The sequence below is a fragment of the Ornithorhynchus anatinus genome, chromosome 20 (genome assembly GCF_004115215.2).
Source record: "Ornithorhynchus anatinus isolate Pmale09 chromosome 20, mOrnAna1.pri.v4, whole genome shotgun sequence".
NCBI lineage: Eukaryota > Metazoa > Chordata > Mammalia > Monotremata > Ornithorhynchidae > Ornithorhynchus > Ornithorhynchus anatinus.
This window is the reverse complement of record NC_041747.1, coordinates 9,949,343-9,961,056: the sequence shown is the minus strand read 5'-3', so window position 1 is coordinate 9,961,056 and position 11,714 is coordinate 9,949,343. Positions and strand designations below refer to the sequence as shown.

The 11,714-nt window shown below is 49.3% G+C and overlaps 1 protein-coding gene and 2 non-coding genes across 4 annotated transcripts; all 3 read right to left on the bottom strand.

Annotated features, from left to right (window-relative positions):
- Positions 1 to 973: 973 nt before the first annotated feature.
- TPT1 (tumor protein, translationally-controlled 1) lies at positions 974 to 6,423 on the bottom strand. 2 transcript variants are annotated; one of them, XM_029048344.2, is made up of 6 exons: positions 6,228 to 6,423; positions 5,925 to 5,998; positions 5,134 to 5,324; positions 3,666 to 3,771; positions 3,295 to 3,411; positions 974 to 1,451 (listed from the first exon to the last, which is right to left on the bottom strand). In XM_029048344.2, exons 1-6 carry the CDS (start codon positions 6,253 to 6,255, stop codon positions 1,302 to 1,304), a joined length of 666 nt encoding a protein of 221 aa, XP_028904177.1. In that variant the 5' UTR covers positions 6,256 to 6,423; the 3' UTR covers positions 974 to 1,301. The 2 variants fall into 2 exon arrangements, with proteins under 2 accessions (XP_028904177.1, XP_028904176.1); XM_029048343.2 differs by lacking the exon at positions 974 to 1,451 and adding an exon at positions 1,986 to 2,204 and having other exon boundaries at positions 6,228 to 6,422.
- On the bottom strand, positions 1,378 to 1,508 carry LOC114805953. The gene has a single exon (XR_003754084.1). It is a non-coding gene; the product is annotated as a small nucleolar RNA SNORA31 (small nucleolar RNA).
- Positions 2,274 to 2,403, bottom strand: LOC114805943. Its single transcript, XR_003754075.1, has one exon. It is a non-coding gene; the product is annotated as a small nucleolar RNA SNORA31 (small nucleolar RNA).
- Positions 6,424 to 11,714: the final 5,291 nt, after the last annotated feature.

Below are 11,714 nucleotides of genomic sequence, written 5' to 3'. Positions count from 1 at the left end.
TGGGAGAATACAATATAAGAGTTGGAAGATAAGTTCCCTGCTCACAATGACCTTGGGTAAGTCACTTAATTCTGTTGGGCCTATTTCCTTATTTGTGAAATGGGAACCGAACACCTGCTGTCCCTCTCCCTTAAACTGTGAGCTTCAAGCGGGACAGGGATTGTGCCCAAGCTGATCATATTGAATCTACCCCGGCACTTGCCACTTAGTAAATTCTTGTTAATAATAGTAGAGTTTAAGTGTGTGCCATGTGCCAGGCACTACATTAAGCACTGGGGAAGGTACAAGATCAAAAAACTCTCCACAGTTTGTCTTGAGGACTGCTCACAGGAAGAGTTTTTAGCTTGTCTTGGGTGCCCTTCTCGTGCCTGGCGACCCAACACCCCACAGGGTGAACGAGACAGCCAGTAATTGCAAGTAACAAAGATGTGCACTTCTAAGCAAAACTAAAGAATTGTTATCTTTAGTTCAAAGAACTCCAAACTGCAAGAGCATCAACTGGCAAGAAAGCACATGAACAAACAGGTAATAGCACCCAAAGCCATATATATACATATTGGGGGGGGGGGTATCACCCCTTCACCTATGAACTTATTTTCACTGTCCAGAGCATGTGTATATATACTATCAATTGGCTACTCTAAACCAAGCCCTTTTCTAAGCACTAGGGTAATGAGTCCCTTGGCCCAGATGGGACTCTCAGTAGGAGGCGTGTGTATATTTAACACTGCTCAATGCCACTCAAGTTACAATATCCATATTTGTCTCCCACAGTGTATTTTATTCTGTACTTCCCTAACACCTAGTACAGTGCACCACCCCAAGTAAGAGCTCAATAAACGTGCCACACCAACCACTAGAATGGAGAGAGGTGGAGGGAGGAAGCAGAATGCGGACAGGGCCCGTTGGCTCCTCTTTGTCACTCCTTACCCCCGTGGGGAAGTTAGTTCTGTCAAATGAAGACAAACTAAGGTTCATTTTAGACACAGACTTTTATTGCAGTTTCATTTGTGCTTAGGCTACTGAAGCAATCAAAAAGACTATCACAAAAAGAAGACTTGCAGGCATTCTTGGCCCTGCTGCCATTATGGAAGTGTCCAAGTCTTGCAAACCAGGAATAAATCTTTCGTTTCAAAGCCATACCCAACCCTGGCTATCCAAACAGGAGCTTTAAAAGATTGTTACCTCTCACCTTCAAATCACAAAACTTCGTGACCTACAATAGAAAACAGTGCAAAATGCTTTGGAAAGGGACTGTTTTATGAATGGGCTAAACCATTGGCTGGAGTCCAATGAACTCTTCAACCCATTCCCCTGACTCCAATCCTGAGAGTTTCAAGACAGAAGGCCCGTCTTGAATCCACCTTTCCTCTAAGGACTTGTCTTCCTCTATTCAATCTGGACTGCCACAGATCAAGCAGGCAGAAAGCGCGAGGAATTTTTTCTTGCATCTTAGTGGGAGCCACGAAAGCAGATGGAACTGCCCCAGGCCTGTCAAAGAGATGCAGTTAGAGGGGTTGGGAGGCTCAGAAGGTGTTAGTTGGTCAACCCACTTTTTTTGGTCAGTGGGTCGCCAGCCCCAGACGGCAGGTTCGGGGGACGGTAAGGGTGTCTGCCTGCTCACTACCCTTGGCCACCCTAATAAATAACCGGTGCCGGGATACTTGCCATCTTACCTTTTTCCATCGTACTTCTTTTTGGTGACCTCAGGCAGAGTTCCCAGGGCAGCTAGTTGTAGGCGCTGATGGAAGAGATGCTCCATCTGTCAGCTTTGGTGCCCGGGCCTCCTCTTGTCCCAGTGAGGTGGCCAAGCAGCAGGAAAGGTGCTCCCAAAGCTTCCTGCCTTGGCAGGCTGCCAGGGAACAACTGTAGACTGCAGGTGAATCAAGCACCAAAAAGCCAGCTAGGCCCCGGGTCAGCCTCAGGGCACACTGGTACCGGAATCTGGTGGCCTAGGTACACTAGATCAAGAGGCATTCTCTCCAATGGGTTTAAATGCATTTTTATTTTAGACAACCTACATGACATGGTTTTTTCTTTTTTTAAAACAATGCCTCCACTCCAAATAAATCAAGGTCAAAATAAATGAATAAAGCTCGAGATGACATCAGTCCGGTTTTGTCCAAGTCCTGGTTTTGTGTGGATGAAGAAAAGCAGCAGCCAGTGGATGACAGGTGACCGAGGGTAATCCGCCAGATTGGTTACTGAAAGGAAAGGGAGGCTCTTAAACATCGGGCAAGTAAACCGGACAGAGTCTCACAGTTCCGAATGGCAGCTGTACTCCCCGATTCAATCTGGGCGGCCACGCAAGGCAGGCAGAAAGTGCGAGGAAGTGTTCTTTCGCATCATTGTGCAAACCAGAAGAACAACGGAGAACTGTTCACGGTCTATCAGTAGATGCGGGCAACCCTAGCTACATATTCAGACAGTAGTTGGCATAGGGGTAATGCCATTTGAGTACCCACAGACCTTTTCCTTCTTGACACCGGGATTTCCCTGGGCACATCCGAACAATGTCGTAAGCCACAGAGTAGGATTTGGGATGCATGAAGCTAAGGAGATCAATTAAACAGGTTCTTGTAGTACAATGTCAGTGTTATATAACCGGGCCCTCCAAAACAGAGAGCAGTGGTGCTGTTCTCTCACTAAGATGACAATCTAGTGAGAAGGTGAGTGGTCAGTCCAGTAGGAAGCAGAAGTTTTAACCATTCGTCAACTTCCCTGGGTTTTTGTGCCTGCTGATGGCACTGAAATAAGTAGTCCCAAGTGACCTGCCCCCTCCCGCCATGGCTGCCACTCTGATATGCCACCAGAGGAGGAACAGAGCAAGCACTGAGATCAGGGAGGCAGGATGGTGGGGGCTCGGGGCCTCAGTCACCAGGCTGCCTGAAAGATTTGCACCTGAGTATGATCTCCGCCCCCTCCCAAGGATGGTCAGGAGTGCCACCACTTCAAATGCCCCAGGGGCACGCCCCACTTCATCCTGCCACCCTAAGACACCACATCCCCGAATACGGCCCATTCTCCGGCTCCTGGAGGAGTCTCTACAAGCAGAAAGATCTGATCCCTTTTCTCCTTTCAACCAGGGGGCACTGAGGGCAGGGCTGGGTTTGAGAGACAGCCTGCACACTTCATCTTTTCTACATCTCCTGGAACGCTATCACCTTCAAACACCCCCTCATTAAAGAGTGAAGAGGCACTGCATTCCTAGCAGGCCCAGTAAATGCAAATCTAAAAGCTGCTCACTTTTGGGTCTCAAAAGCTGGAGGACAGAAGTTCCTTAGCTCTACTTACACACTTCTCCATTTCTAAGCCATCTTTGAAGAAGATCATATAGGGGGTCACGCCGTCCTCACGGAAGTCCAGCAGGGCCACCATGCCATCGGGATTCATGTTCTCGCCTATAAAGAACTTGGAAACCCAACAGGTGTTACTGTGAAGTACCAAACTTTGCACCTAGGCTTCCAGTTCACCAGTCTGGGGAACAACCGAACGGTGAGAGCCTACCCAAAGGCAATTTGAACTTGTAACCTCAGCATTAAATGCCCTTAAATTCCAGGTGCCCTTTGCCCCCACCCCAATCAACATAAAACACTGGGTAACTGAAGAGCAAGTAACCCTCCTGTCTAAACTCTTTTACTGAATGCTTACGTTAAAATACTCACTTGATAGTTTTTGAAATTAGCAAGGATGTGTTTGATTTGTTCTGCGGCTCCTGTCATAAAAGGTTTTACTCTATCTGGCTTCTGTTCTTCAAGTCTGCCCTTGATTCTAAAACAAAAGACATTTTATTAGAAACATAAAGCCTCATCTCTAAATTCCATATTTTCATCTCAGTCAGAGAAAACAACATTTTTATCGTCACTGGCACCTGAGCGCTCTCTTTGTGCACAGCACTGTACAAAGGACTTCGGAGAGTACAACACCACATTCCGTGCCCACTTACAATCTTAAAATCACGGATTTTGTCACACCAGAAATCTAGCCATCAGTTACATGAAGCATAGCTAACTTTGCATCTCTAGAAAAGGCAATTTGCCAGCAAAAATCCTTTCCAGATTTTTTGGTTTTCAAAAGGGAAATGGGCAAGTATGACTTTTTTTTTATGGTGGTAAAACAGAGATGGTGACATTGCCATCAAACATTGAACATGCAAGTCATCTGGTCAAAAATGACCAAAACCCCCCTTCCACCCACCCAAAAAACTACCCCAACCCAAAAAACTCACATCACCACTCTTTCCAAAGCACAAGGGATGTCTCCCCACCTCTGGAATGGGAGATTGTGGGGGTAGGGACTGTGTCTGTTTATTGGAGTATTGTACTCTCCCAAGCACTTAGAACAGTGCTCCTACATAGTGAGTGCTCAAAAAACACAACTGAATGACTGGTCCTCAGAGCTGAGAAGCTCCTGGGTGGGAAAATGCCCCCTGCTCTACTCAGAAGGCTAAGTTACCTTCACTCTTACTCAGAACCAAAGACTCAGATCCAACAACTGGACCAAGTTTCTAGATTTCCTATATTAAGGTATATTAAGCCTTTACTATATGCCAGACACAGTACAAAGTGCTGGGGTAGATACAAACTAAATTTCGGGACGCAGTCCGTGTGGCATATGGGATTCAGAGTCTTAATCTCCATGAGAAGCAGCGTGGCTCAGCGGAAAGAGCCCGGGCTTGGGAATCGGAGGTCATGGGTTCGAATCCCAGCTCTGCCACTTGTCACCTGTGTGACTGTGGGCAAGTCACTTGACTTCTCTGTGACTCACCTCCCTCATCTGTCAAATGGGGATGAAGACTGTGAGCCTCACGTGGGACAACTTGATCACCCTGTATCTCCCCCAGCGCTTAGAATAGTGCTCTGCACATAGCGCTTAACAGATAACACTATTATTTTAGATGAGGCAGCTAAGGCAAGTGAAATGCTCTGTGTCAGACAGCAGGCCAGTGGCGGAGCCAGGATTAGAACCCAGGTCCTTCTGACTCCAGGCCCATGTTCTATCCACTCGGCCAAAGTGGGACGGTTCCCAATGAGTGCGGGTCACGACTTGGGTCGGGTAAGCGAGCCGCTCTCCGCCCCAACTTTGGAAACGGAGAGGTTTCGCCTCCCCCGACTGGTTCCTGGCACCACTCACGATTTCATGTAGTCTTTGATGTACTTTTTGTAGGATTCCTTGGTGAAGCTCGTCTCCTGCAGGTGATGGTTCATGACGATGTCCACGCCGGTGACGACGGTGGCATCGGTGCCCTCGCCCTCGGGGCCTTCGGCGGAGGCGTTGCCGCCGATGAGCGCGTCGTCGATGGTGCCTTCTGTCCTACTGACCATCTGCGGGCGAGGACGGACGGTGGACACCCAGCCCGGGCCGCTGGCCGTCCTCCCCCTCCCTTCTTTTTATTCATTCATTCAACAGTATTTATGGAGCGCTTACTATGTGCAGGGCACTGTACTACGCGCTTGGGATGGACAAATCGGTAACCGATAGGGACGGTCCCTGCCCTTTGACGGGCTGACAGTCTCATCGGGGAAGACAGGCAGACAAGAACAATGGCGATCAAGAGAATCCAGGGAATGAACAGCTCATTAAAACAATGGCACATAAATAGGATCACCTCATTAACAAAATGGGTGATGAAAATATATACAGTCGAGCGGACGAGTACAGTGCTGAGGGGAGCGGGGGGAAAGAGGGCTTAGCAGAGGTGAAGGGGGGGCAGAGCTCTGTCTGGGAAGGCCTCTTAGAGGAGGTGAGCTTTAGGTAGGGTTCTGTGGAGGGGAGAGGTCGAGGGGCAGGGTCGCTGTCGTCCCGCCGCCATGGCTCCCTCCCCACAGCGCTCTGCGCAGGGTGGGGAGGCTGCTCAACAGTCAGCACCAGGGGGAGGGAAGCGTGCCAAGGGGGCGGCCCGTCCCGGGCGGGTGGACGCTCACCTTCCCCTCCACCTCCAGGCACAGCCCGTTGGCGATCTCCCGGATCTTGTAGATGTCGGAGAACATCTCGTCGTCTGCTCGGGGCGGGGAAGGAAGGCCAAGAGCCGGGCCTCAGGCCTCATTTCCCGGCAGCCTCAGCGGCCTTGGCCTCTCTCTCCCGCCGGCGCCATTTCCCCCCCCCCACCCCCCCCGCCGGGCGCGTGGGGCCCCGCGCGCGCGCGCCCCCCCCCCATCCGGGTCCTCGCGGCCCCCGTCCGCGCGCCCCCCTCTCCCCCCCCCACCCCACCCCCGGCCGTAGCTCACGGCTGATGAGGTCCCGGTAGATGATCATGGCGGCGGCGTCTGCGGAGGTCGGTGCGGCCGGAGCGGCGCTCGGAGGGAGGGAGGGGGGGAAGGAGGGAGCGGGCGGAAAAGGCCGACGCAGCCGCTCCCCAACCTCATATAGAGGGCACGGCCCGCTGACGTCACCGCGCCGACGTCAGACACGCCCACGCCTGACGTGGCGCGCTCCCGCCGCCCCCTCATCCGGGCATTTCCTCCTGTCAGGACGGGCCGCCATTGAGGGCCCCCCCCCCCACTCAGACTCACAAGGGGCCCGTACTAAATAAGAATAATAATGTTGATATTTATTAAGCGCTTACTATGTCCAGAGCACTGTTCTAAGCGCTGGGGTACACACAGGGTAATTAGGTTATCCCCCCATGAGGCTCCCAGTCCTCATCCCCATCTGACAGATGAGGGAACTGAGGCCCAGTGAAGTGACTGGCCCCCAATCACCCAGCTGACAGGGGGCAGAGCGGGGATTCGAACCCGTGACCTCTGACTCCCTCTCTGAGCTTGGGGGCCCTCAGTCTCGCTCCCCATTTTCCAGATGAGGTGACTGAGGCACCGAGGAAGTTGAGGGACTTGTCCAAAGTCACAAGGCAGACAAGTGGTAGGGCCAGGATTCGAACCCAGGCCCGCCCTCTATCCGCTAGGCCGCTCTGCTTCTCTCCACTATTGCCAAGCACTGTTCTAAGCGCTGGGGTGGATGCCAACTTGTCCGGTTGGACACGGTCCCCGTCTCACATGGGGCTCACAGTCTAGGGAGGAGGATTTAATCTTTTTGGCCAGGGAAGTGAAGCTGCAACAGTAGCTGCTGTTCTTGGCTGGTCCTTGTGCAGTCCCCATTCCAACCTAGACCGCAGTTAGTTACTTTTAATAATGTTGGTATTTGTTAAGCGCTTACTATGTGCCGAGCCCTGTTCTAAGCGCTGGGGGAGATACAGGGTCATCAGGTTGTCCCACGTGAGGCTCACGGTTAATCCCCATTTTACAGATGAGGTCACTGAGGCCCAGAGAAGTAAAGTGCCTTGCCCACAGTCACACAGCTGGCTCTCGAAAACCTTGGAGACTCCTTCCAGAAGTCTAGGAGAGACCCTCCCCAGGCCCCTCGGGGATCTCCTGCTGACCCACAGCAGCGGTGGCCTTGCTAGCTTTTGTTTCCGAAAACTGTCCCCTTCCGAGGGTAGCCCGGCCTGCCGGAGCAATGAAAAGCCTGACAAGGCCATCCTTCCTCCTTGGGAGAGAACAGTTCAATAGTTAGTAGACACAATCCCTGCCCATAAGGAGTTTACAGATTAGAGGTTTCCATAGCTGTTCTCCTTCTAGGACAGAGTCTGTATCCGATCTGCTGATCTCCTATCTTAGCCAGCACTTAGTCCAGTGCTAGGCAGGTAATCAACAATCAGTAGCATTTACTGAGCGGTTACTGCCTGCAGAGCACTGTACCAAGCGCTTGGGAGAGTACAATGTACCAATATAACAGAGTTGAGAGACGTATTCCCTGCCCACATCAAACTTAGAGCCCAGAGGGGGAGACAGACTAATATACATAAATTATAGACATGTACATAAATGCTGTGAGGTTGATGGAGCGGTGACTAAATGGAGGGAGTGAGAAAAGAGGAAATGAGCACTTAAAGATTATGATTACTACTTTGTGGGTCTAATTCATCTCCCATTGTATTCCTCACCAGCTCTTAATATAGTGCTTTGCACCCAGAAGGCACTCAATAAATACCACAGAATGAAGGAAAAATGTAATCAACACTCACAAAACCAGAACAGAAGCCAGGCACCTCTTCACTTAATGTTACCCAGAAGTTTCCCCACTTACATCTTATCAAGGTATTTGATTTTATCATACTTGATTGTATCCCTTAATAATCCATAACATCTTAAATGAAAAAAGAAGACTGAGGCTTTGTTACCCCACTTCATTTTGAGATTGATCTAAAATGCTTACCCTTATCCCGAACTTCCTAAATCTCTTTATTTCTCCCTCTGCTTTATGCTCTAATTAACTCTTTTATCGTGTTATTTCCTCTGAAAAGTAGCTTGAGATTTAGCTGATTTGAAAGAGGCTATACTAAGTAAAATTGTGCTCTCTAATCAGAGAATTAATCGAATACTAAAGCCCCTGACGGAATTTGGCTGAAAGAAGTCCCCTTTATGAGATTACTCCTCCTAGTTCAATGCTGACAGATTGTCACAATAAATGGCCAGCTGCCTTGCAGAATAGAGCGGAGGAAATAGCTATCCCGCCATTTCTTAAGCGTTTAGTATCCAACTATCCTGCCCTTTCCTAAGCGTTTAGTAGAGTGTTCCGTACATAATAAGCATTCGATAAACACCACCGATTGATTGATAAGCAATTACAAATCAGGTTTGAGGAGGTTCTTTAAAAAGCCACAGACTGTGTTGGGGCCTTGGACCGTTACTAGTCAGAGCCCTGGAATGCAGCAGGCCTTGGCTTCATGCTTCAAGGGGCAGGAGAAGGCGTTAGAACAGTGCTTTGCACATAGTAAGCGCTTAGCAAATACCATCATTATCATTACGAAGGGGATTTGTGGGGAGTAGGGTTGGAAAGTCCCTTTCTGTCAGGGCACTGTTCCCCTACCTCTCAGCAAGTTCTTAGCCACTCGAAGCCAGGTTAGAGTAGTGGTCCTGACCCTCACTGGTCCCCAGTGCCCAACGCTGGCCCATTCTGGCCCACACTAGCCCGCGCCGGCTCATAATAGCTCATGCTGTTCCACACTAGCCCAGTCCGGCCCCCAGTAGCCCGAACCGGTCGGCACTGGCCCACAGTCGTCCAAGCTGTTGCTCACTGGGATTTGTGATACACAGTAAACGCTTAATACCATAATTATTATTTGTGGGGTTTCTTAAGCACTTAGTATATGCCAGGTACTGTCTAAGCACTGGGGAAGATACAAGCTAATGAGGTTGAACCTGGGTTCTAATCCTGGCTCTGCCACTTGCCTCCTGGGTCATGTTGGGCAAGTCGCTTCACTTCTCTGTGCTTCAGTTCCCTCATCTAAGCAGCGTGGCTCAGTGGAAAAGAGCACGGGCTTTGGAGTCAGAGGTCATGAGTTCGAATCCCAGCTCTGCCACTTGTCAGCTGTGTGACTGTGGGCAAGTCACTTAACTTCTCTGTGCCTCAGTTACCTCATCTGTAAAATGGGGATTAAGACTGTGAGCCCCACGTGGGACAACCTGATTCCCCTGTGTCTACCCCAGCGCTTAGAACAGTGCTTGGCACATAGTAAGCGCTTAACAAATACCAACATTATTAAAATGAGGAGTCGATCCTATTCCCTCCTATTTAGCTGGTGAGCCCCATGTGGAACAGGGACTGTGACCTACCTGATTATCTTGTATCTTCCCCAGTTCTTAGTACAGTGCTTGGCACAAAGTGAGTGCTTAATAAAATACCAGATTAAAATTACAATTATAATTTGACAACCCTGATCCAACTTCTATCTGCCCTGAGCTCTGCCTGGGGGCCTAGAACACTCTCTCCCCTTCCTTGATCGGAGGCACTGGGTCTCTCAATTTATGATAATTATTCATTTTTAATGGTATTTGTTAAGCGCTTACTCTGTGCCGGGCACTGTACTAAGTCTGGGGTAGATGACAGTTTATCAGGTGGGACACAGTCCCTTGTCCCACATGGGGCTCACGCCTTAATCTCCATTTGACAGATGAGGCAACTGAGGCCCTGAGAAGTGAACTGATCTAACCAAGATCACATAACAGACAAATGGAGGAGCCATGATTAAAACCCAAGTGCTTCTGACGTCCACATCCATGCTCTATCCACTAGATCACACTACTTCTCCATTCTTAGTGGGTGCTCACTGAACACTTACTGCTTGGGAGAATACAGAACAGACTTGGTAGACACATCCCCTGCCCACAGGGAGCTCCTAATCCAGCGCTTAGAACAGTGATTTGCACATAGCGCTTAACAAATGCCATCGTTATTAGAGGGAGTTTACATTCTAGAGGGATTCCGGATGGGATTCCAGTTCCTCCCTACCACGCTTGTTGAGGAATGCCTTTGCAGGAGTCCTCATGAGAGTGGGGAGATAATATCACACTCTGTGACCTCTCAGCATCCCCGGAAAGGCAGCTGTCATTATCCCCCTTTGGCTGATGAGGCAATTAAGTCCCAGAGAGGTCCACGGACTCACCCAACATTACACAGCCAGTTCAGAGATAAGCCTGAGCTGGGAGTTGCAAACACTATCCCCAGCACACAGGTTTTTTTTTTTCTCCCAGGAGTGTTTCCACTGAAATGACTCTTCATTCAAAAAAAGTAAAACACTTTTGGGAACTGAAACACACCATCCATCCAATCGTTTACCACTCAAACACTGCTCCTCTAAGACTGTGTAAGAAATGGATTGGAAACAAAATGGGAAGCACTATACACTGGATTGAAACCGAACACAAATCGGCAGAAATCGCAACAGTGACCTGGATGTAAAAATGTCCACTAGAAATTTGAATAATTAAAAAAAATGAGGTGTCAAACTGTAAATTGAAGGGACAGGTGTTTTTCTTTTTTGCACTGCATTTGCAGTGGGATTTAAACTCTGACATTTTTCTCTCAAATCACAAATTAAAGCACTTAGCAGCCGCTCCATTTAGAAGCCGGGCCCTGGGTGAACAAGAGGAAAACCCCCTGGGATTTACAAAGCAGGTTTTAAATTGGTCCCAATTAATCCTTGAAGTTTATCACTTTGTTATAAAATAGATGGGGAGAAAACAGAATACCCTTCTGAGCTTCTGCTGCTGTTGGTATGGTAACAGTTGCTTCTAAGGCTGCCTTAGCAGGGCAAGGGAATTTTAATGACCGAAAGAAAATTAATTATTTTCCCAACAGAGAGGACACATGAGGGCCTGGTCCTTTTCTAATTGCTTTTAGATGAAAGTTTGGGGGAAATCCTCAAAATTAAACATTTGGGGAGGGGCTCTAAATTCTTAGAAGTGATGACTTTGGGGTCAGATCAAAGCTTTGAGGGGTTTGGAGCATTTACAGCTGGGTGGGAGGGGGCTGGTAAGGAGGGAACAGGAAGAGGCAGCGAGAGGGGAAGGGGGAGAGCAAGGAAGAAACAAAAAAGGGGGAAGAGGGGGCGAGGAAAGATGGAGGTGAAAAGGGGAAAAAAAAGAGGGATGGAGGGAGTGTAGGGAAAGGGAGAGGAACCCCTTCTAGCCCCAAGTAGAGAGAGCCACTTCGGAGGGTTGGGGGGGCACAGCATTTTGGGCCAAGAGAGGGCTGGAGGAACCTCTCCACAACATTCAGGGCAGAGAGGGTTGACTACATCTTTAATTTATATTAATGTCTGCCTCCCCCTCTGGACTGTAAGCTCATTGTGGTCAGGGAATGTGTCTGTGATATTGTTCTATTGTACTCTCCCAAGCGCTTAGTACGGTGCTCTGCGCACAGTAAGTGTTCAATAA